Source organism: Vigna unguiculata, chromosome 10, assembly GCF_037176805.1.
Source record: "Vigna unguiculata cultivar grain cowpea cultivar isolate G323 ecotype 2 chromosome 10, ASM3717680v1, whole genome shotgun sequence".
NCBI lineage: Eukaryota > Viridiplantae > Streptophyta > Magnoliopsida > Fabales > Fabaceae > Vigna > Vigna unguiculata.
In genome coordinates, this window is record NC_140801.1 from 53,264,562 (window position 1) to 53,290,952 (window position 26,391).

Below are 26,391 nucleotides of genomic sequence, written 5' to 3' on the forward strand. Positions count from 1 at the left end.
AATTAAGACTTGTAATGTGATTGACATAATTATTTGTGAAGGTCTTTTAAAATAAAAAATAGATAAAAATAGGGTAGCAAACAAGTGAGACCAACCACCAAGTTGCAGAAAGCACCAAACATGGGGATGTTGCGAAAGTGGATGAAAAAAGTGTAATATACTATGGCGACAATTATTTATAAAGTTGTACTAATTATTTATAAAGGAAAAAAAAATATAACACTTGAATTAAAGGATTTTTTTTCGTTATTTTTTTTTTGTCTTTTTAGTATAATGTAGTATGGAAGAAGGTGATTTGTTTTTGTTATATATATACATATATATATATATATATATATATATATATATATATATATATATATATATATATATATATATATTACACAAAAATTGAAAATATGTTTTCAAATTAAAATTAAGAAATAAGTTTCATATTGAATAAATCCTTACTTTTCTTTTATAAATTGAGAAGAATGTGAGATGAGTTTTTTTGTGGTGGCAAATTAGGTAATATGTCATGTCATGATTTCCAATTAAGAGTTCACAAAAACAACAAAAATACCCTAATTTACTAATGATATAATTAATATTTATTTAATTAATTCAATTAAACCTTTCTAGTTATGAAAAGTTTAACTTGATAGTTAGTTTTTACGAATTGCGAAAGTAATGTTAGTAATGTGCGAAAGTGACGCGTTTTTAATTTTAAATATGTTATTACGGTCAATTAGATGAAATAATAATATTGACATGATTTAGAAAATTCAGAGACTAAAATCTAACGGATCTAATTAAATAAAAAGTGAAAGGAAAGGATTTTTTTAAAGAAAAAAGAAAAATCCAAGTCTTGATTGAACTTTCTATAGTGATAATTATTCGGTCAATTAAAGTTGAAAGTCTTTTAGCTTGACATAAAAACTTCAAGTAAACTTCAATAAGCGTTTTAGTAGTATGAAGGATTTATCAATAAAGATATAGAAAATCAAGTGTATCGAATCAATAAAGTTCTCTACGAGCTTAAACAAACTATATGAGCTTGGTATAACAAGATTGAAGCATAATTTTTCAAAGAACACTTTGATCGATGCTCGAGTGAATATACCTTGTTCATTAAAAGGATTCATGGTAATATTTTAATTGTTAGCCTATATGTTGACGACACATTTTTTATTGGAAATAGACATCAAATTTGTGAGGACTTCAAAAGTTTGATACAACTAGAGTTTGACATGACAGAGTAAAGTGAGACTTTTCAGTTGCCAAAAACGTTATGTTCATGAAATGATAGCTTGGTTCAACATGATAGAGTGCAAATCTCTTCGCAATCCAATTGTGTAAGACACTACACTATCCAAAAATGATGAAGGAACATCAGTTGATGGTACCAAATTTAAACAAGTTGTTAGTAGTCTCATGTATCTAACAGTCACTCGGTCAGACCTAATGTTCAGAGTCAGCCTAATCAGCAGGTATATGGCTACTCCAAAGACATCATATTGGGTTGCACAAAACGTATTATGAGGTATGTAAAAGTACCATTGAGTACGATATTCTATATCGAAAGGGATGAAAGACCGAAATCACAACCTATAATGATAGTAACGATGCTGGGAACTTGGATGATAGACGAAGAACTTATACAACGGTATTCATAATAGGATTAGGGGTTGTGTCATGGGCTTTGAAAAAACAATTAATGGTCAACTTATCCACTACAAAGGCAAAGTATAAGCAGCAACATGTGCCTATCAATGCATTTGGCTTCACATAATTTTATAACATCTTGGGGTCGAAAGAAAGGAAGCAATCACAATTCCATGTGACAAAAACTCTATTCAACTGTCCAAAAATCCTGTCTTTCATGGCCGTAGTAAGCACATTGCAATGAGATTTCATTTTCTTAGAGATCTAGTAAATGATCACGTGGTTCAATTGAAATACTATAATACTCATGAATAAGTGGTTGATATAATGACTAGGGATGTGAAACTTGAACAATTTGAGAAGCTTCAACAAATGCTTGGAGTAGTTGACATTACTATAGTAAGCTCTATAGCTTAAGGGAGAGATTTTTAGCTTATTTTTGCAAGTACTTCCAAACTTTTACCTTTTAGAATGATTTGCTAATAATTCAAAGTTCAATAAAATCCTTATTTGGATCGTGGTTATGTATTTCCTCACTAAAAATGTCTGTCGCCCATGCTCAACCTCAACCTCAAATGATTCCCCTTTCTCCCGCGACACCGTTAGATTACATCCTAAATTAAATTGGACGGTATATTCTGAACATGGTTCCTAGAGTTCAAATTCTGTAAATAGGACAACATATTACTCAATCTCCACGCATAATTACTTGGTCTGGAAAAGATGATCAGGAAATAATAAAACACAATAGAAACATACATAAACAGAAAATGAATAGATATAAGCATAAATGGAATAGATATAGGTAGAAAAGAAATAATATATATATATATATATATATATATATTTAATATAAAGTTTTTTGAAAGAGTTTTTTTTTTAAAAAAAAATAGTTATTTATGGTATATATATTTTTGAAAGTAGTTTTATTTCTTTTATATTTAGTGATTAATGCATGTTTTATTTCCTATTATATTAGCATACTTTTATTTTCCTATTACAACTTAGCATAGTTGTTGTTAATATACGTATGTATTTATGTTTCTGGGTACGTTACACTCTTCTATCCATAATGTGATTTTTTTAATCTCATAAAAGCCTCTAAGCATGCAAAAATGAAACATTTTTTATCTAAGATAATGTTAAAATATATTCATTTAATTAGTATACAAAAAGTTAACATATATTCGTAATAATGTTAAAATTCATTACTCAGCATTCTTATTAATATTTTGTACAAATAAACGGTTAATATTACATAATTTACCGGCACATAAATATTGATTATATATACATATATATATATATATATATATATATATATATATATAATAGATTAACATTTTAAAATTAATTGAAGAACTAAATTTTCAATTAATATTTTACAAAAATAAGAATGGTACATTTACGAAACTATAAGATCAAAAGCAATTTTTTGTTAGGGTTTTTGAAATGTTCATAGATACCGAAGGGAGTGTATTGGGCCTAGATTAGAGACAGGTTGGGATATATGGGATTGTGTTCAATCGTAGCCAATGTTTCATAAGGCATTTTTTTAATATAAATGTTGCTAAATCTTTAGGTTTACATTTTTTATTTTTGTATTTTTTTTTAAGTTTTACTATTAAAATTTATAAACATATCTTTGTTTTTATTTTATAAATTTGATTTTGCTAATATTGATAAATAAAAAACAATAAATTTATTAACTAATATGCAAGTGCACTTAGAACACCTTTCTCTTTAGATAAATGTTCCTTTTATATATATATATATATATATATATATATATATATATATATATTGATTCTAACCTAAATTTTCTATTTATAGCAAAATTTCTAGTTCTATCTTTTTTGCAAGCTCAAAGTTTGGGATAATATAATATGACATTCTTATGAAAATTTAAAATGCACAAAATAATAATAATTTCTTAAACATATATTTGCTTAATGTTGTGTTAATAGGAAAGTGGAATTTTTAGTTGATACCCATAAACTCAATTATGATGTCCACAAACAAACACACCTTTACCAACCAAATACAATTAATTAATTATTATATTATCACTTTCTCTTAAATATAACTTTCACATAATTAATTAACACTCTTATTATTTTAGTTTCTATAATCATTTGTTTGTCTAAAGCCAGAATAACCCCAAATTCATTTGCATGGTGTTTAAATGATACCCTTCTTCTTCACAAAGTTGTGTTTAATTTCTCATTATTAAAGGGCTTTTTACACGAACTTCTAATTCCTACGTTTATGATCGCAATTAATCTTTACATTCACTTAATAAGGTTGATTCATACGCAAACATGAATTTTATTGTGGTCCTTTGAATAAGACATAAAAAAAGATGCTTTTACGTAAATATTAACATGGAGTTGTTGTTAAGTCTAAATTGAATTTGAATTAATTTAAGTGGATTATAATTAATTTATACACTTTTTCAGCCACCTTTGCATCAACAACTTTAAATTTAACTATTAAAGAGGTTATATATATATATATATATATATATATATATATATATATATATATATATATATATATATATATATATATATATATGTATATATTTTAGTATCTATTTTGTTACAAAATTGAAATTAGTTTTTTTCTCACTACAACAAAAATCGATTTAGGTAACAACACTAAATTATGAGTTAAACCACAAAAATCGTGGGCTAAAGTTTAGACAACAATTCTTAAGCGTAGTCTAGGTGAGTGTAGTTGTAGGTAGGTCACTGTTTTTAGTGCGACAACAATTTTAAAATCGTTGCTTAAAATCCTCATAAAAGACAACAGTTTTGATGTACGTGTTTTTTAAAACTTCACATTTTCAACACTGTGAGATTTTGGCGTTCTCAATCCAAAATCAAAGGGATGAAAAAAATTTAAATTTTTTTATTTTTTGAACTAAGTTTTGCATTTTCAAGGAGGGAAAGAATATTTCTAATCGAAAAGCTTTAATTTTTAATGTATTTTAGACCACATTTTAATGTATTAGCTCACACTTTTTAGAAGCAACATTTATATAAATGTTGCTTAAGATAGTTTTTAAGTCACATCTAAATAAATGTTACCTTTACTGTGTTTAGACCACACTTTTATACATGTGATCTCGTTTAATGTTGTCTAAAGTCATTTTTGTTGTAATGTCTTTCAAAATTTAGATATAATTTGTCAATATAGTTTAAAAATGAATATATATATATATATATATATATATATAATTATCTTAATCTATTTATGTTAAACTCTTTTGACGTGTCAAACTGTATTTCATGTTAACGTTTGAACTTTTTATACCATTTGACACATTTGAACTTAAATGTGAATATGAAATGTTGTTTAATATGTAAAATGCATTAAAATTTGAAATAATAACAAATTATAATTTCACATCCAAATTTATAAACTACAAAGATATTTAAGCTTATTAAAAAATAGACTATCAAACTTAAAAATGAATATACAAGTAGTTAAAGTAAATTGAGATGAGTAAAAAATAAAATAAATTCCAATTTTAATGAAGCTACTCATATTTGAAGAGGGTAGATACAAAATTATTTAAATAGGCATGAATTAATTAATACTTTGACTTGTGAAAAAGAAGTTTGATTAATTTATTTGAATGGGATGAATCAAATACATTAAATGATTATTAGAAAAATGCGAAGCCTAAGATTAGACGTGAATAAAAATGTAAATAGATCAAGTCAATAGTTTGACTTGTTGAAAAAAATATGTTGATCGAGTTTGACATTTATTAATTTATTTAAATCAAACAATAAAAAGTTTAGGTTTACACTATTAGAAAAATGCTACTCCCCAAGTTATTATTACATTTATTAAATGTATTATTCACGTTTGCTTAAGTTCACCAATTTAATTAATTTACACGTTTGGAGATGATAAAAGCTCGAAGGAAAATATTTGAATTTATTAAATAAATTTGGATATATTAAGCATTGTGAGAATTTCTTATTTTGTTGAGGAAAACAATGATTTGACATGTAGCCAAAGCAAGTTATGTATCACTTTTTGTTCTTATTTTCAACTTTTCTTTATTATTTTTTCGAAAGTGGCACATTTACTTTTGAAAGTTGATGAATGGACTAAAATAATAAAAATAAAAGAGAAGACAAAAGAAGAAAAAGAAAGTCACATGGCAACCAACATTAATGTGTGAAAGATATCCATCCATATCATTCAATGGCTACTAACATTCTCTAATCAATCAACTTTAAAATTAAATATTATTTTAAGTTGGAGATCAAGTTCTAAGTTATAATTAAGATTTACATATATCAAATTATTTCTTTCAACAATTTTTATTTGTAAAGTTAAAAATAATGGATAATTCTGTACAATTTATATTCGGTATTTCGGTCTTAATTTTTTATTATATTCTTGATAAAATGTATTATTTAATTAAAGTGTTTTTGATAAAAAAAAATTTATGATAAATTCATCTTTTCATCAAGGTGAATGATTAGTAAAAAATAATTTCAACATAGAAATTATGAAACTATATACAAGAATAATTATATGCATTTCGAGCATGTAAGATATAAAACAAGCAAAAGAACTTAAAAATAAGATGTTTTAGAATGCAAAATATAAACACTTTTAAATTTGTTAGATTATTCAATACTATCAAATTTATTTACATATTTTAAAGTGACACATACACAATAATACACTAATAGTTTTTTTTATGGGTATTAATTGAAAAGATTCAAGTAGATTAATTTATATAAGGAATTGACACCAATTTCTACAAAAATATTAAGATAATGAGTATTTTTTTTATATATTACTCAACTTTATCATTTTGTGAGACTTAAACTCGCACTTGAATTTCTAAGTTAAAACTTTTGATACAAAAAATCTTAACATTTAAGATTCTTCAACTGTTATACTCATCTATGCCCATACAAATAATCATCACATAATTTATTTTTTATAATGTAATTCAATTTTTTTCGAAAAGTTTATGAATAAAAAAGTGAATCCAACTTATATGAAATGAATCAACATTAAACAAAAATGTTTAGGACACTATTCATTATACAATTATACCTTTATTTATCTTTATGCAGTTCTCACAAAAACCTTTCTTAAACCTTTTCAAACCAATATACACTGCTAAAATAGTCTACTTTTATGTTCTTTGTGAAAAGTTCTGCAAATCTTTTTTTTTTTTGAAAATCTTCATTAATTCTAAACCCTATACTCTCATTAGAATAACCTAACTATTGTTTTAAATTATTCATATTCTCCATTAACTATTTTATCATAATAATTTTAGGTGAACTGTGATATAAACCAAGAAAAAAAAGGTGAGAAACTACATTGATTAGGATTTTCACGTATTAAATCCGACCCATTTGATCCAATTAAAACGAACTTTTAACCATATAAACTTTTCGAATTGGTTTAAAATATAAGCTCTATTTTATTTTAAAGGGTTAAATAAGTTTTTGATCCTTAACTTTCACCGAAATTTGGAATTAGTCTATTTTGAAACTTTAGACCAATTTAGCTATTTATCTTTCAAAATACGTGGATTTAGTCATTTTAATCAAATTTGTTAAGTTTATTTGACATTTCAAGCGCGTTTCATGATAGTATTTGACTTAACATTAAAGCAAATATGTGTCAAACGATATAAATAACTCAAATCCAATCCTAAAATGCGTATGAAACATCAAATAAACCTAACAAAATTTGATTAAAATGACTAAATCCACGTATTTTGAAAGATGAAGGACTAAATTGGTTCAAAGTTTTAAAATGAACTAATTCCAAAATTCACTGAAAGTTAAGGGATCAAAACATATTTAACCATATTTTAAATTAATTTAGAGCGAATTATAATCTTTAAAACCTTTTATATTGCAAATTTAGGGCTTTGAGATTTGAAAGATTCCAAACGTGCAAACTAATCAGCCATTATTATTATGCTCAACTAATCACAAAATTATAGTTATTAGAAGCTAATTGGATGGTGATGGCACGAAGAACCAAAGTCAATGGAACATTACATCTCAAAGTTAACAAAGATAATTTTAAATATATTTCCAAATTTTTTCCCTCAAGACTCCAAAATTGATCTTAAATTATGGGTTTTTCCAACCATAATGACGGTTTGGGTAAGATTAATTATTGAGATAATTATAGTCAGTGTTTCCTTAATTTATGAAACTCTATCTTATATTCTCTCCCTCTATTCTCTCAATAGGGTTTGACTTATTGGAAAATGAAGATAGAATTAAAATATCACATTTTCATTGTTTGTCCGAGAGAAGAAAATATTAAAGGAATTTTTTTTTTCACGAAACAAAGATTTCTCATGATACTGACATAAAAAAAGAAAAGAAAAACATTTCTAACATTTTTAGTTTTTTTTTTTAATTCTCAAAGTTTATATAAATTTCTTTAACATAAAGTTATTTTTATATACTTTGATAAGTTTTTGTTTTGATTCTGACTCAAATTCGTTCCACAACTATCGTTAAAAATAGATAAAAATATTTAAATCTTGTTTCACTCTAACTCTTAAATAATGTGAAATTTATTAAGTTTATCATAATAATTTTTTTTTTATAACCAACGAGAGTAAATATAATATAAATGGGTTTCAGTGAAATCTCCTATACATCTGTAATAAAATATTTGTAGGGAATTGATAACAGATTATATGATAAGTCTAACCAACTTTCTACCATGTAAATAAATAAAGAATTGATGGTCCGAATTTAGAATAATTGAACATTCAAAATACACTAATAAATATTAATTTTGATGTTTTAAAGTATATCGAAAATTATTTTAACATATATTTTGAATGGTAGGTGAAAGTATAACTAACACAAAAAGTCAATAATAAAATTGAATTTTGATTGCTCTATTTATATTTTATAAATTTTCTGAGATCTCGAATAACATTATTATTTATTGTCTGAAATAGTAGAAACAAAGGACCAGATTGGAGTAAAAAGTTGAGGAAATCGTACTTCTTCTACACGGAATGAGTGAGACTCCAACTACAAGTTTCATGGTTATGAAATATTAAGTGGATATTAAATTTTTGACACCATATTTTTTTTATTATTTGATATTATTTTTTTGTTATTTTTTATATATTTATTTTTATAAATATAAAAGTTAATTTTTATTAAGATTATGGTTAAACAATCGTCAGGACTATTTTTTTTTATATCGTGAGGACTATTTTTTCGTTAATAAAATTTAGGATTAAATATGTTTTTATCTCTCGATTTTCAGTGAATTTTAAAATTAGTCCATTTCGAAATTTTGGACCAATTTAGTCCTTTATAATACGTGAATTTAATCATTTTAATCAAATTTTGTTGGGTTTATTTGATGTTTTGTACACATTTCAGGATTGTATTTGTGTTATTTATACTATTTGACACATTTTTGCTTTAATGTTAAGTAAAAAACTATTATAAAACGCGCTTTAAATGTCAAATACACTTAACAAAATTTGATTAAAATGACTAAATTCACGTATTTCGAAAGATGAAATACTAAATGGTTCAAAATTCGAAATGAACTAATTTCAAAATTCACTCAAAGTTAAGAGGCCAAAAACATATTTAACCCTGAAATTTAATTATTAACATTTGTCTATAAGAAAAAAAGGTTTGTAATTTATTTGACGGCAAAAGAATATGGAAGAAGACATTGCTTTTCCTTGACTCCAAGCCACTTTTAATTGTTGTAAGTAACGTCTCCATAGTTTTCACACTTTCACTCTCAACTACTCAACACCAAACAAGTAGGGGTGGCTCCACCACAAGTACTTTTCCATAACCCGTGATTCAAGGGCTAAATTTTAATAAGAAAAAGAAAAAAAAATTCATATTCTTAGGTCTCACTCACTCCTTAAAGTTTGATGTCACAAACCCTATTTCTGGAGGGAACATGAACATGGGTGTGGGTTACAATGCAATTCACATACCCCACAAAAACACACACACACACAACCCTATGCTTACTTTTTCTTTAGTCACTCTCAAGACTCAACTAATATACATAACTAACTAATTTCACAAAAAGAAAACCACACACTCTCTTTTTCAAACCCTCTTTACCATTCTTTATATAAACACTCCACAACTCTTACAAAAGTTGAACAACATCACAACACAACACAACACACCAAAACACAAAACTTATAACTAACTATGGATTGGTTCTCATGGCTCTCAAAAACAAGCCTTGAGCCAACCCTAGTGTATGAGTATGGTCTTACTTTTGCACACAATGAGCTTGAAGAAGAAGACATGATATACTTCAACCATGAGTTTCTGATGAGCATGGGAATCTCCATAGCCAAACACAGGCTAGAGATTCTGAAGCTGGCGAGGAAAGTGAAGGGAAAGAGGGCACCACCGCGTCCTGTGGCGAGGCTCATGGTGGCGATCAAGAGGACGAAGAGGTGTTTGGCCAATTACTTTCGCACCTTCATCAGCTGTGAGGAAGAGTCTTCGGCACTTGTTGTGGTGCCATCATCGAGAACAAGGCCTTATGGGACAAGATGGAAGAGCCATGTGATGAAGAGGAATAACAAAAACAAAAAGTTGATGGTGGCTAAGCAAGAGAGGCTCTTGCTCACAAATGGAAGTCCTAACACTTTGCTGCATCATGGCCTTGATGCTTTTACCAGTCCCATGGTTTACCATTTCAACAAGGAGGAAAAGATGGAAGATGATGATGATGATCATGGTGGATACTGGTCTTCAGCTGCTGCAGAAGAAATCAGGTGGGATACCATGTTCCAGGATCTAAAGCCAAATTGATAAATTTTTTTTCCTTTCTGGGGTTGATTCTATAATCCCTTATCTTTCTTTTATTTCTTTTATTACTTTTTGGTCTCTTTTTTCGTTAAAAAATGTCAAGTTGGTCATCTAGATTTTTTAATCTCAGTTTGATTCTAATTTTGAAAACTTTGATGCAATTTTATTCTTTTTGTTAATTTTTTTGAAACGGATCAAATTTTTTTTTTTATCAAAATTGACACTATGGTTGTGTTAGTTATACTAACAAAGCAAACCATCCTTATCAACTTCAATTTTGATAAAAAATCTTTGACCTGTATCAAGAAATTTAACAAAAATAACTAAATTGCATAAACTTTTTAAAAATCGAGATCAAATTAAGAATAAAAGAAAATAGAATACCAATTTTACATTTTTTGAAAAGAACAGAGACTAAAAGTATAATTAATCCCCTTATCTTTTTGATTACTTGGTGAGAGATGGGTTTTTTGGGTTCTTCCACCAGCATACTTTTGTTGTTGTTTTTATGAAAGGTGTGGGTCATGCGGATAGGTAACTTTAGCATGCAGGTATCTGTTTCAGTAATGAGATTGTCTACTTTGCTTTTTGTATGGTCATGTGATGGATGCCCATTAGCTTTTTTGATAGGGCAAAATTTGAATTAGATTAGCGTGTTTATGGGGGGAGAATGATTTGAGGTAGATGTTTAGTTTTGTTACTTTACTTTACCAACTTTGAAACCCCAATTAAAAAGTTTGGCTTGACTTTGGGTTTGTGCAATGTAATGTCTTGTGGTTGACGATACACACATTAACAGAGTATATTTAGTATTTAATACAATACTTACAACATTGCCATTCTTGTGTTTGAACTAATTCTTCATTGAATGACCATGATTGTTTTACTTTTATTTTCATCTCAACCCTTAAAAAAGAAGAAGAAAAAAAAATGTTCTATGTAATGGTTAATTTTCTTTCTTTTTATTAGATTTAATTAGTCGAATGGTATCTACTTTCGTTCAGATGTATCAGTTTGGTAAGTTTGGTATCTATTATCGTATGACTAATTAAACATTTTTATTAAAGGTTTGTCGAGTTTTAGTTGTTTTATTGAGATAAAGCTGTATAAAGATATATTTCAAATACAGTGATAATATATAATCCATTGTGCCTCCACGTGAAAACATGAAGATAAAGATAGTATTCTCATTTATTTAAATTTTTTTCTCTTATTCTCAATCAAGAACTAAATTTCAATCAAAAAACTATACCAGGTTCAAAACCCCTTTTGCATAACCTAAAACATATTTGAATATCCATTTCCAATCATACAAACACACATTCACTTCCAAAACATGGTAAAAAAATAATTTTGCCATTGGCTTGCAACGTAGGTTTGATCAATTTCAATTAATAACCAACAACACTTCTACATTAGGAATAGATACTCTGTACAACATTACTGGAATGATCAATACATGAAAGGAATTAAAAGCAAAAACTAAGGTCTACTGCTTACAGGAAAAAATCAATTTCAACTTATCAAAATTTAACCATTATAAAGCTAAACTGAAACAGAAAAGGAAAGCAATTATTAGAATAACTTTCCGCTTCATATACGATTATACTTTATGTAATTTTACTAATACGGCCTAATCATGATTATTACCTAGACAAATGGAAAAAAAAGTATATACATAATGACAAACCCCATGGTGTGGCTATTCATAACTAGGCATTTATCTACGTCAACAATTATTACTTATAAATAGAAAGATAATGTTTGACAGCAACTTCTAGGGTGAAAGAAAAAGGTGCATGGAAATTAGTTTGTGGTCAAGCAATTCTCCCAAGTTCCATACTTAGAGCTGAAGCTTCCTCCCCCACTCTGTTGGGCATGCTCAGAAATAACACTGCGAGCACAAACATCCCAAGTCCTTGCTATATCCCCAAGTGACATAGGTTGTGATAAACTGCGCAAAGAAATGCTAAACTTTGCCTTTGCCTTCGCCGAAAGATCTTCATTCTCCTTACTGTAAGAATAGAAGATAAATCATTAAGAACACTAGTGGACCTACTTATACACGAGGGTGGACAAACGCACCTCATGGTTTTGTTAAAATTATTACTAAGTATATCAAAAAAAATTATTTAGCCCTCCTAATCTTATATATTTGCGCCCTTAGCATATTAATCCCACTGACTTAGGATCTTAGATCCACCACTAATTAAGAATATGTTTCCAATCAAACATTAGATAAACCATGGAGAAGGTGAGAGAGGCGAGACATGTCTTTTATAGATTATCGTTATTTAGAAAGGAAAACAAACATTCCAGAGAGCACCTAGGTTAAAGATAACAAGTCTCATAAGCATACATAATTATCATTATTTCAATAAATAATGTAAAACGAAAGACTCTTAGATCATATATAGCTGCTAAGTTTTTGTGAACATTGAAGTGATCACAAAACGTTATAACACAAGAGATACCAATGTGTTGTTCAAAATCTCACCTGGATTCAACTGGAAATTTGTCTAGGAGTATGGGAGAACAATTAGGATAATTTGCAGGGACCAATAAACGCAGGGGTTGAATAGGTGACTGTACAGTAAGAAATGAAAATAAGGCTAAGAAAGAAAATGAATAATTAAATAAAATAAAATAAGAAGGCTTAAGATTGTTGTAATTGCTAGATCTCAGAAGTGGGAACCCACCATCTGCGCTGAAGCATATTGGGATTTTAAGCTAGGGCTGAGAGCCACAGCAATGAAAGAGCATTTGACAAGGATTCCTTCTGCTCCTTCATCAGCGGCAACAGCAGGTGTTGGATCAACATTGCTTATGTCTACTACTGTGTCGATAAGTTGGTGATTAATCTCCCTTATTTCTTCCAAAAGGGCATGGTTAACCTACCACCAAGTCTTCCGTATCAGAAATAAAATACCAATAAAGCGGATAAATTACACAATTACGGATAAAATCCAGAAATTACGTGGTTTCCTTTAGAAAGTAATAACTTGATAAGTCTTGTAGAAGTTACTATCCATTTTTTAGTAACCATGGCATTTGCAAGTCTTTTAGAACATTATCTGATGAACCATCATGCTCTAATGAAACACAAACAGATTTTAATATGATGAATTTAATAGAATGTCTACATGCTATATTAACAACTTCAATAATGTACATAAGTGAGTTATTCACACCAACAATAGGTTCTAATTTCTAAGCTTATGCCATAGTTGGTCATTGTTACCATACAGGGTGGATAAATAGTAAACATGAGACTAAGTAGTGTCAAACATGCATCAGCCTTACCACTAAATCATTTCTTAATGTCGCTCAATTACTGCTATAATTCTTTTATCTTTCTTGGTTGTTGTTTAACTAATTAGTAATTTCTACATCACTTAGTAAAATTTGATATAGGATTAGGACTAGGAGTGTAGTTTTGGCAGAAAGTTGGAGTAACATCCATGTTAAGACTTTAGATCCTGTAAGCCCCACGGGACAGTTTAATATCAGTAGACCATCTATGAGTTTTGATGATAACAAACACTCTGTCTTATCTGTTTCATTAGACCATCCAACGCTCCTGGCAAGTCTTGTGATAGACTGTTTAATAGGACCATGAGTTCTTAACATGAATTTAACTAATAATTAACAATAAAATATTTTCTAGATAAATATCAAGTGTTTGAAGCATTATTTCCAACGTCTATGTTATCCATGTTTGGAAATATTTTTATTACATAGGGTCTTGTAAACATCCACTTAAGGAAACAAGTGAATCAATGCATTTATGATTAATTGTTATATATGCAAATCTTATTTGAATTGTTTCTATACACATAACCAAGGCAAAAGCGCTTTTAAGATTCAAATTAAAACTCTCCATATCAAGCGTCTAAGCTAAGGAAGATGAAGATTCTCATTGAAGTTTCAAATTAAAACTTTACATATCAGTCATCTTCCGAGCCTATATTAAGAGTTCAAGATAAACACGAAAAACACACAGCTGCCATATACATTTTTTTCTATCTTATAGTGACTTTATAGTATTCTTTGTGGGAGAGCGATAGTCTTTGTAGTCTTTCAGATTGTGAAGTATACCTAGTGATCTTCAATTGTGCTCACTCTCAGAGTGTTCTTTTCTTTTCTTTAGGAAGTTCTTAATCTCAGGAATAGGTATAACCTAAGTGGTTTATGTACTTGTGAGAACCAGGAGTAGTTTGTGTACTCACTTGTAAACAGGAGTGATTGGTTACTAGATTGTAATCAATTGATTGCTTAGTGGAACTTGTTAATCGGTTTGCTTAAGGAAAATTTGGACGTAATCTTTAGGTGAACCAATATAAAATTTGTTGTGTAGTTTGTTGTATTTGTTCCCTAGACCGACTAGTCTAGTTCTTTACAAGAAAAGTCTAGGCTCTATTCAACACTCCCCTTCCAGAGCCCAGACCGAGGAGAAGTTGACAAACTAGAGCAGGTTTTTTAGACTAAGATAGGTGAAAAAGGGATTACATAAACAAGTAAAATGAAATGTTGAAAAAAAAATTGAGTAAAACATTAGAAAATAAAACAACTTACTCTAAACAGATTGATTGAAAATTGGTTTTTGATAGAACCCAATTAGGTAACTCATTTGCATATTTAAATAGTCCAAATAAAACAAAATAATATTCCTAGTTTAGTAATAATTTCCTCAAATCTTTGACTAATCATGCAAATACAAAAGAACAGGTGCAAGTTTTTTCCCATTCAATACACGTTTAAGATACTAATGGATGCAAATAACTTGAGAGCTTCTGCAGACTAAAAGTATACATCATGTCAAATTGATTTATTAGATCACACCTTTCCTTTTTGTACGCTTCCCTTACGTCATGCTACTAATGCTAGGTGAGTTTGAAAATCAGGGATCAAAATCTGTAATTTGGTTCATGTGGTTAGCTGAAAATCACTAATATATCTTAAATTATAGCCTAAATGAATTCCAAGTTCTGTGTCCGCTGCCTTTACGAGAAAATGAAAATGTAACTTTGCACATTCTTCTAAATCCAACTGACTGTTATTTTTTTATTTTCACTTCAGGTTTTCATAAGCACTTTAACTTTATACAATTAACATAATCATAAACTTCAGTAGAGAAAGTTAGTATATTAAATAAAAAATGTGAAGAATTAATGTAGATTCAATGCATCAACAATCCATGAGACAAACACATTTCTAATTCTCAAGTGCAGCCAGGGAACAAAGATAATCAACAGCAAATATGACAATTATAAAATAAAATATACCAGTCAAAAACATTATTTATTACCTCGATTTTCCGTTTCTTGACACTGGATGTTGCTGTTGACTCTAGATCAGAAGCCTCCGAAGCAGTTAACTGCTTGATGCTATCATTCATGCTACCAGCAGATAATACACCATTCAAGGGTATAGCACTTGTGTAACGTTTCATCCTCTTAATTCCATTGGTACCATCTTGGGTAATGAAATTTCGAGCCTGAAGGCGACAATTAGTCATGGAAACCAAATCTTCACCAACAGCTGCTCTGGATCCGTTACCTGGAGCTGATCCTGCTATTCTATCATTCATGCTGACAACTGAACCAATATCACTGACAGCAGCACTCAATGCTTTAGATGACATTGATTTTACCTAGAATCATGGTTTAGACATAAATTTGTCATCTATAATTCCAAGCATAGCAGTAAAATAATTTAGGGAACCTTTTACACTTTAATTTGTCAAATCTGGTTAAAATATAGAATAAAAGTATACAAAAAACCAGCATCAGATATGCTTCGATACTGACCACATTAATTAGGCGTTCAAGAGGCTGCTCTGTAACAGTTGACTTCCCAGAAGTGGCAGCTAAAGCATTGCCATACGCACCATCCGGACCACTGAATTCTGCCAATAAAGGAGACGCTGAAATCCCAGGAGTCCCAATGGCAAGGGATTGAGGTGGTCCTACTGCACCCCCTGTTTGTTGATGTCCAATATTTGTGGCATTCGATATTGATGAAACACAGGGAATGGACTTCTCAGATTCCCCTGGCATAGGAGATGGAGCCAAAGGAGGTGAAGGGGTAGGTCCTACAAAGGGTGAATTAGAAGATTGCAGAGGAGTTGCAACTTTAGTTTTAGACGGGAGATGATTTTGTTGCTCAACCTGGGGAGATGAATGTTGCTGAATCTGCGGAGATGGAGCCTGAAGGTGTTGGGGTGAAGAAACAGGAAATGCATTCCCTTGTTTCAGCTGTTGATGGGAATATGCTGAGTGTTGACCTGATGTAAGATGTTGTTGAAAGACCCCTGGCTTAACACCAATTCCTTGTCGCATTTTTAAGTCATTTATATCATTCATTTGGTGAAGCTGGGACATTTGATGTGTTTGCAATTGTGCAGATAGCTGTGGCTTCGCTGGATGGTGTAGTTGCTGCTGCTGAAGGAGCTGCCTCTGCAACATTCGCTGCTGATGATATTGTTTGTATTGCTGATTCTGCAGCATCTGCTGTTCCTGATGTTTCAGTTGGTGTTGAAGTGCACTGGAACCTGAGTGAAGGGAATTTGGTTGACTGACATTTGCCCCACCTTGTGATTGTAAGGAATTAATGTTAGTCTGTAGTTGAGGAGTACTGACAGGAGTTTGTTGCATGGAGTTCATTGGAACATGTTGAAGGGAGTTCACAGAATTTCCTTGTCCAGAATCTAAACTAGTTCCAGGTTGCATCGAATTCATCATATTCTGCTGTCCTGCTGATACACCCGACAAAGGATTGTGCTGAGAGGTTGCAATATTATTCTGCTGCATGGTTGGCACAGAACCTTGTAAATTTGTTGACTGCAGCTGAGAGTTCATTTGATTTTCATGAGACTGTAATTGCGTAACTTGGGATTGGGGCTGTTGCATGGAGGACATATGGGTTTGGGGAATCTGTCCTTTCCTGGGTCTACTTTGATTTAGGAGACCTACAATCTGCTTCTCATATGGTACCAATTTCTCCTTGTAGTGAGGCAAAATGCTGATCTTGGGAATCTGTACGAATGTCATCATATTCTCCAACATCATTTTATATGCCCTCATCTTATCAAGCTGATCTGGTTTGGACTGTTGGGGAAGAGAATCATGCTGATAAAGAGAAGCAAATGTAGGATCAAATAGAGGAAAAGCAAATACATATAAATAAATTGCGACAAGAGTCCTCATGCCACCCATAAAGATTTTATTAGAAATCAATACCCTCATTAATGACACTAATTGATGAATAAATATTGACAGTTAAAGAAAATTAATAAATTTAAAAATGTTTTTAATCCCTCAATAAACGTATTTTGATTTTTTGATATTGTAAAAAAATTTCTTCGTTTTAGTCTCTCCAAAATTGAAAAAAAATCATTATATACAATATATTTTATAAGGATTAAGCAATTGTTTTTATAAAATATACATTATTTATCTATGCAAAAATTGATCTTAAAAACTAAAATTACTGATTTCAAAATTTTATTGGGATTGAGATGAAAAACAAAGAAAAAAAATTATAGGGACCAAAAAATCTGCTGCTTTTATATAGATTAGAAACATTTGAGCTAAATTAAATTATATGCTTTCTGGATTTCAATGAATAAATCCTGCTGATGAGAATATTAATTTATTAAATATTTTTGCACTGTTGATATTTTTTATTCTAATCCCTACATCACGATAAATTATAAGCAAATAAGTATAAAGATACCTGCTGAAGTTTATTAGCAATTTTTTGGTACAATTCATTCATATCTGGCAAATAACTTTCTTTCATGGCTTGGAGCTGTAGATTGAAATAAAAAAATCAGATCAAATAATTAAAGTATCAGCAACTTCGAGATCTCTCATGCAAATAAATAACATCAATATCACTATTGCATTGACACTAACAGAGAAGTTTCCGTTTCCGCCATCATAAATAGAAATTTTAACTTTTGTGCTTAAATGAAGATCTCTAAAAAATAACACCAGTTTGCGTTCAAATAAATATAGCATCAATAATTGCAAAGAGACTTTCTAAATAGCCATTCAAATAATTGCAAACAAATACATTTCCAAGCACTTGTTTACAACCTCGGATTGTGGATGGTAAGCAGTTGACATACTAAGTGTGGTACCACTCAACATGAATAAATGTTGCCAAAATTGGCTAGTGAAAACCTTGTCCCTATCTGAGACTATGCTTTTTGGGAATCCATGTAGTTTATGTTAGGTTTACAGAGAAGGTTTCACTGAGGAGATATAACACCAATGAGACCTGAACCCAACCACATAAGACATTGACACCACTCTCAACCCAAAACCTTAAGGCAATGGGTTTATGAGTCTTTATCCTTATATAATGCTCTACTTTCTCATTTTTAGCTAATGTGGGACTTAGACTCACACTTCGATTCCTAACAATCTCTCCCTCAAGTGTGAGTCTCTTCAACCACATTGGTGTGAAGATCCACTGGAGAACATCAAATCCATCAAAATGGGGGAAATCTAGTTTGACATTGCGGACCTGGAAGGTTGGATTCAACAAGCTAGGTTCTGCATGCGGGCACCATTTCAGCATCTCCTCCACTGCTGATTCTATTGTTTCGAAGCGAGTGGAGTACTACTTGTCACGGGCATCCATCATTTCCAACAAACGCTTCACATCGGAGGTGAGGTCCTTCAGGCGAGTATTTCCCGCCATGATCAATGAAAGCACTAATGTAACAATGATCACCGAAAGAATACACAAAAAAGAGTGATAAGGAAATGAAATATTCTGTAATGGTATTATTGAACTGGAGAAACTCCCAAAAAAAGGTCTAACTACTATGTATATAGTAGTAACTATAGAGTAAAAGATGAACAAGGAAACAAACAAAAAGAACCCATAAGAGAGGAAGGTTCGGCCACAACGTTTCTTTTCCTCCTCTTGCTCCCACCAATCAGCAAGACCTATGTGCTAATTGTCTCATCGCACATAATCCTTTAGCTGTGCGTTAGTTATTTTGGGCCGTTGGCTCTTTCTTATGATTGCATCATTTGTATCAGTTGCCACGTGGTTACTAATAGCTTTTTCCATTTTCTTCTCATTTGTCTTTTTTGACATTGGTTTCATTACAAATAGATTTAATTCTTCAAGCAATAAATGAATTAACAAAGAACATAATGGGTTTAATTGAACATAACCACTATGAGAGTAGGGATCAAATCAATTAGATATACATATTAGTATTCTGAGAGGGAGCGTATGTTACCTTTGGTTAATTTACCCTTAAAAATAATAAATTCTAAAGAATAATTTACCCTTAATTTACACAATAAGTTTTATCTTTTAATTATGTTACATTCTCGTTTAAATTCTTGATTTCCCCCCCAAATTTGTATTTCATAATCAATTCTCAATTTCAATGAATTCCTTCTCCTTTTGCTTCATATTAAATTGTGATAAACACACAATCCTCGTGGATTCGATATTATTACTTGACTTGCGAATTTCATGCATCAATAACAAGTGATTTTCATTTCATGAAAGGTAAGGAAATAAAAGTGATAAGAAACATTATACCTTCTGGTAAACTTCTTCTTGCCAATCATTTCCACTAGGTTGTGCAGACTGTGTTGTAGAGTCCAGAGAAGCTGCAATAAGTATGGAATAAAAGATGCACGAGCATACAATGATCAGAAAATGAGTTGTATTTGCATTTGTTAATAAAGCTTCTATTAGCTCCCAAACATATATAATGACAAGGAGAAAGGAGCAAGTGTAAGAGCATACTTGCTGATGTTTCTGAAAGATTTCTTTGAGATTGATACAACTGTTTTTGATGATCAAGAACATTTTGTTGTTGAAGTAAGGATCCTGATGTTTGAATTCTTTGCTGCATATCACGTTGTGAGGGATTTGGCTGCTGCTGCTGCTGCAAGCCCAATTGCTGTTGCAACTGTGTGGGCTGAGTGTGAATCTGAGACATTAATTGCTGTTGTGAACCCAGTGGCTGTGACTGCTGTGAATGAGGTAACAACAAATTTGACGAATTTTGTTGTGATTGTTGCTGCATTGGAACCTTTGGTTGTTGCAGCATGTGTGCAGAGTGATGACTTGTGTGCATGTCTGCATTGCCAGAGTCAGGTCCAAGCAAATGCTGCTGCTGTAACCCAGGGCCATTATTTCCCAATTGTTGTTGATGTACATTTGCTGGGTTGTTTTGCTGATTTATTAACTGTTGTCGCTGTTGCAGGCTTGTAAGATTACTTTGTTGTGAAAGCATCCTCTGAGATTTCTGTATATCACCAACATTGTTCTGTTGCCCAAGCATTTGGGAATGTTGCATGTTTGTTGTATTTGACTGAGGTCCCATAAGTTGTTGCTGTTGTGAGGGTAAGATTGTCTGTTGAGTGACTGGTGTTTGTTGTTGATGTACCATAGAAGTCTGTTGTTGATGCCTCATAACTTGTGAATGTTGCTGAGGCATTGACTGCATTGACTGTTGAACACTAGTAGATTGATGAGAAGATTGCAACTGATTTGGTTGCATAAGGCTTTGCTGTTGTTGCTGCTGCTGTATCTGAGAATGAAGCTGGAGCTTCTGCTTCAGTAACTGCTGCTGGTGGTAAAGAAATTGCTGTGGATTCTGTGATTGCAGCTGTTGTTGTGGGGGACCAACCTGCTGCCTTCCTGGCATTGTTCTCTGAGAACCAGGAAACATACTCTGTAAGTTGGAATTTTGGCTAATAGTGCTTCCAACTGAATTTGGCCCAGGTATATTCTGTACGTTAGAGTTCTGGACAATATTTTGGCTGGGAGTCTGGGCTAGACTAGATACAGGTGGAAGGTTAGGTTGCGATGCAACATTATTTTGAACATTTTGAGATAGAAGCTGCTGATGTGACTGCATCTGACTAGGCAAAGGAACAGAATGTTGTTGCCCAAGATTATGAACTTGAGGCTGCAAAACAAGTCCTATGAAAAAATTTATTTGCTGGGTGAGAAGTAAAACGTATTGATAACAATAAAGCATCAACATGTCAGAAATTTAATAACACGTGGAAAAGGTTAACATAAACATTCAAAACAAAGATATCTAAGAAGACAAAGAACAAGGAGACAAACTACACAGATATATGAATGGCCAATAAAGTCAATTTGATTTGTTTATTATATTTTAAGCAAAAGGATATTTTATAGTCTCAATAGCATCAGCTTGCACACATGATTAGATAGGAAAATCAGAACAATTACGAAAAGAACAAGAATGCCAAAAATTAATCAAATATATTAGGCTAATGTGTATTTGGCTCCCCTAAACTTTGGGGCCTTTGTAAAGTAACACTATGAAATTTGAAGTCATCCCAATTAGTTCTTAAACTTTAACTACCATTCCGATAGTTACTTGCAAGTTGCATTAATATTTAACAGAAATGCCATGTTGAAAAATCTCAACCATCCATCTCTGTAATTTACTATTTTAAATTTAATTTTATCTAGTTTCAGTAATTTCCATAATTTTAGTAATGCAAAATTTGAAAACAAATAATAAATAACTAAATGGTGCATTTTTTCATCACTGATCAACCCAAATTATAAAGTTAAGTTTAACTTTTCTCATCATCCAGTTGATTTATAAAGTATTATCATCAACATCTCTGGAATCCCTACAATTTGTCCCTGCTAAAACATCACGTTGCAGCAAAACTTTGTTACTATTACTTGCTTTTTCACTTTTTGGATGATCATTTGTATTTGCTGGTATGTTCTTCAGTGACACAAGGTGGTGGCATTGGTTGCAACCTGTAGTCACTATTTGGTATGCTTGAGTAGGAGCACTGTGCTAGGTTGGAGTAAGGCTCTAGAGAGAGAAAGAGGATTTTGTTCTCTCAGAGAAGTGAAGAATTATTAACAAGGAGATGAAAATCCTCCAGCATGTCAAACAAAATTGATGACCAGACCATATTGGTCACTAATGTCTTGCAAGCAAACTTCGTATGATGCAATTTTTTGTAAGTTGGAAAAGAAGAATTTATGTGATGTAGGTAGAACTAGGAATAACAGTATTCGAACAATTATAGAACTTAACGGATTCCAATGAATGAATAAAATCCGAAAATATATTGATTTGAGGAAGATTACAAGACTGTTTGTTCAGAAGTCAGATCTCCTCACCCTGTTCAGAGTCTGCTTTTTTGTAGAAATGCATTGCACCAATTAACTATCCATGACATAAATAAAAGTCCTAACAGAATAATCAAAATTAAATTGATTGTTAGTCAAAATTAATCTGATTGATAATTAGAATTAAATTGATTTGCTGTCACATAGCTTCCTTATTTGTCTTCCTATATCATTATGTAGGGCCCCAAATTTGTTATATGGCACCACTGTTAAGGATTTATTATGGTTAACCGGAAGGATATATTATAGTATAGACTAAAGTTCATGGGATAATTGACTGACATCTTGGTAGTATTTTGCAAATTCTCCAATCTTAAGAGAGCTGAATACACTATTCCCAATACTTGACTTTAATTAGGATTTGGCACTTGGTACCACATCATAATATCATCACCAAAGTCAGGCTATTAAATGCTAACCTTGATCTGTAGGTTTATTGCTAGTGCCAACTTGATTGTTAGCCAGGGTGTTTTGGGATTTAGTCTCCATTGTAAGCATCTTCATAGATATTTTCCGTAGATAATCAGGCTGAAAAAAGACAAAACACCAGTGCTGTGTCAAACCATGAATAATTTATCGTATATATTTATAAATTTGCATAGGCAACAACAAAAGAAATGGAGGATCTCAATTTTCAAAATGGACGTACCTGGCTTGTTGCAGCAGTAAAAATCTTTTCTTCAAACCTTGTAGCAATCTTCCGTAGTTCATTCATTCCGTCATGACCAGAAAGAGGAAGGTGTTTTTTTAATGTGTCCATTCTACAAGAAGATAAAAAATAGTTTCACAATTAGATGATTGAAGGATGGAGATTAAGAAGATCAGCCAATCCTAAAAAGACAGAACACGGTTATCTGTTAAAAGTTGATGAAGTTAGAGAAAAATTCCACACACCCAACCTATGAGACGGAGTAGGGTTAATGAGTTTCCATGATGGTCTTCATAACCTTTCACCCAATGTCCCTAAGGTTTGTGTTTGTTTCAAAGTATCACCAATTATTCCCAAGAAAGTGAATTAGGGAATATCACATTCCCATATTTTTTACAAGTTTTGAAAACTCATTTCCATATATTGTGGATTTCCAGGAATATAAAATATAAAGTCTTGCTTTCTTCCCATAGTGAAATGTGGGTACTCTACATTCTCATGAAAATGAAAGTTATTTTCTATGATAACTACCTATCACGTTTTCATTCTTCCACATTTCTTCTTCTTATATTTCCTGGTAATACAATATATCTTATAACAAAAATTACTAAATATCAATTTGTAACCAAAATTGTGAAAGAAAAAAAAATGGCACAACATTATGGAGGAACCAAATACAAAATCCCGAAGTAGTGTACTCAAGACATATCTTTTGTTTAATTATAATGGCCCTTCAACCAAAAGCTCCAAAATGTTACCAATATATTAAACTGGCAAAGCATTGCTCTCCCTTCTCTTTCTATATCTCCAAACTAAATGAAAGAGAAATGATCTGGATTTAGAGTACAGACCAAATGCTCACAATGATACAAAAAGGTCTGTACTATTAAGTTATGCAATGCAACACCAAGACCAAGTTGTACAGTAAATTGTAAAATAACAACAACAACAATAATAATAGTATTGGATAGAATTCCTTCTATATGACAAACAAAATAAACCTTCTGAAAATGTTGTCAATTTAGGGATTCATTATTTATTTATTAATTTTACTTTGATAGGTAACATCTGGTAAAAGAACTAATCAAATAATCTCAAGAATACAGAATTAAAATTGAAGCTTACATTTTGTTGACAATTCTTTGGCGTGAATCAGGTGGTAGTTGAGCTCTCCAATCGTTTGTATCCATAGTGGGATTATTACCTTGATTAGGTCTCCAATTATTTGAATCCATCAAATTCAAATCACCTCAAGCACCCGAGGACAAAATGCTATAATCTAGTCAGATTTTAGATGGAAACATGTAAAGGGGGTACATATACAATAAAAGACATCATATCTATATTGTGGGGGGTTGATGGTAACAACTACTATATAAGCACACAAACGAACTACAAGCATACAGTTTTGCCAACTTTAATCTTTTCAATTTCCAAAACCTCAGAAGTTAGTAAGAACTGCGATAGAGTCAAAAGGAACTGATTTATCATGGAAGAGTTTCCATGGAACTGATTTATCATATAAGCACTTTACAGTGATTTGGTTAAAATCTTCCCATAAAATCCTTAGCTTATCTCAATGAATTTCACGGTCAAACTTTTCAGTTAGGCTTACAAAAATAAACTTATTGAATAAGCCCTTAATTAAATTGTTTGTCCAAATGTGCCGAACCTCAGTAGTTCCCAAGATATAAAGATAAGTAGGCAGTTTTTCTGAACTAGAACTGCATAAAACAGGCAGATGCTCTTAGATCTATAAAGAGGTACTACATCCTTAAAGGCTTCTTGCTTCACAAAATGGAGGAGGGAGGGTCATTATATGCAACCTTCTTCCCCTTGTATATACAAAGTTGATTTTAGATTCCAATTTGTGACTAACTGGTCACACAAGGCAACTTTACCGTTGTGTTGGGACTCATCCTCAGAACAGGAATATTTATAAATATCTAAACCACACCACACCAAACATTAAAATTATGATAAATTTTATTCCTAAAGGAACTGAATAATGTTGTTGAAGAGACCAAATATAGAGTAGATGGAAGAAGACGTATGTTAATAGTATAAACAAATGCATCATATATTACAACTTACACAATGCTGAAAACCTAGAGCATAAAATTGATAAATAGATAACTCCAGAACCAATAATAGCACAATGATATCTCATTTCTTATGACAAATGTTGAATTTCATCAGAAAAAAAAAAAAGAAAAATCCCTTCAACGATCAAATTGACTCAGTCAAAAGCTAACTGTGGGATTTTGTGGATTCCTCTTGTTATAGTCTAATAAATTATATTCATCTCGGGAATACTAAACTCTTGAACAAAGAATAGAAGACCAAGCTTATACATATTCTCCTCTGTCCCATTTCTTTCCTTATCAGTTCCTCAAACCTCAGACTCCTTCCTGTAATCTAGAGCACTCTACAGATAATTTCCTAGCAGATTTCATTTATTTTCAAAATCACAACAATTCAACACATATCATGAATTCCAATTCCATCATCATCATCATCATCATCATCATCAATTACAAAACTATAATAACTCAGAGTTTCAAACAATTCAATTCTTACACAGAACAAGGTCTTCAATCAAAATCACCAGAGTAAGAGAGATAAATCATTCTATTAATTCACCTAATACAATCTCATAACCAAAAAGAAAAAAGCAACAGAAAGAAAAATAGAATATAATATAATAATATCAAAAGAAGAAAGCAATAGAGAGACATACTCTCATCGGCTATGATCAAAGGTGACTAGCAGAGGCGGAGAGAGGAGTCGTCCAGCGACGGCTCCTCCGAATCGGAACTTGCAGAGAACTGAGGTTTTCTCAGCCTAATTCACCAAAAGTTAATTGTGAAATGAAGAACCAATCAATCTCACATGTAAGTAATAACCTACTTTTTCACATTAAATACACACAAATCACAAATTATATTATAATCGTTTTTTTTATTAGAGAGGTTTTTGTGTTCTGAGACTAATTCTAACCTTCAGAGACTAACAAACACTATCAAAGATAATTAATTAATTAATTCCTAAAGAATTTCAAGTAATTTGCGCTGCCGT

General features: G+C 31.1%; 2 protein-coding genes across 7 annotated transcripts; one reads left to right on the forward strand and one right to left on the reverse strand.

Moving 5' to 3' along the window:
• Positions 1-9,763: 9,763 nt before the first annotated feature.
• On the forward strand, positions 9,764-11,353 carry LOC114166197 (Sterile alpha motif (SAM) domain-containing protein). The gene has a single exon (XM_028050883.2). The coding sequence runs from the start codon at positions 9,873-9,875 to the stop codon at positions 10,485-10,487; it is 615 nt and encodes a 204-aa protein (XP_027906684.1). The 5' UTR covers positions 9,764-9,872; the 3' UTR covers positions 10,488-11,353.
• Positions 11,354-12,035: 682 nt separating this feature from the next.
• LOC114165062 (mediator of RNA polymerase II transcription subunit 15a-like) lies at positions 12,036-26,391 on the reverse strand. Of its 6 annotated transcripts, none has more exons than XM_028049715.2 (12): positions 26,054-26,375; positions 24,439-24,517; positions 23,314-23,425; positions 23,084-23,192; positions 20,271-21,455; positions 20,061-20,131; positions 18,222-18,296; positions 16,295-17,614; positions 15,793-16,137; positions 13,184-13,378; positions 12,982-13,070; positions 12,036-12,498 (listed from the first exon to the last, which is right to left on the reverse strand). In XM_028049715.2, the coding sequence occupies exons 2-12, from the start codon at positions 24,501-24,503 to the stop codon at positions 12,291-12,293; spliced, it is 3,774 nt and encodes a 1,257-aa protein (XP_027905516.1). In that variant the 5' UTR covers positions 24,504-24,517; positions 26,054-26,375; the 3' UTR covers positions 12,036-12,290. The 6 variants fall into 6 exon arrangements, with proteins under 6 accessions (XP_027905516.1, XP_027905515.1, XP_027905513.1 ...); XM_028049714.2 differs by having other exon boundaries at positions 24,439-24,562; XM_028049712.2 differs by having other exon boundaries at positions 24,439-24,585.

Coding starts and splice junctions, on each gene's coding strand:
- LOC114166197 (XM_028050883.2), top strand. CDS start 9,873: ATGGATTGGTTCTCATGGCTCTCAAAAACAAGCCTTGAGCCAACCCTA.
- LOC114165062 (XM_028049714.2), bottom strand. CDS start 24,548: ATGGATTCAAATAATTGGAGACCTAATCAAGGTAATAATCCCACTATG. Junction 13,071..13,183: donor AATATGCTTCAGCGCAGATG/GTGGGTTCCCAC, acceptor CTTACTGTACAG/TCACCTATTCAACCCCTGCG. Junction 12,499..12,981: donor AAATTTCCAGTTGAATCCAG/GTGAGATTTTGA, acceptor CTATTCTTACAG/TAAGGAGAATGAAGATCTTT.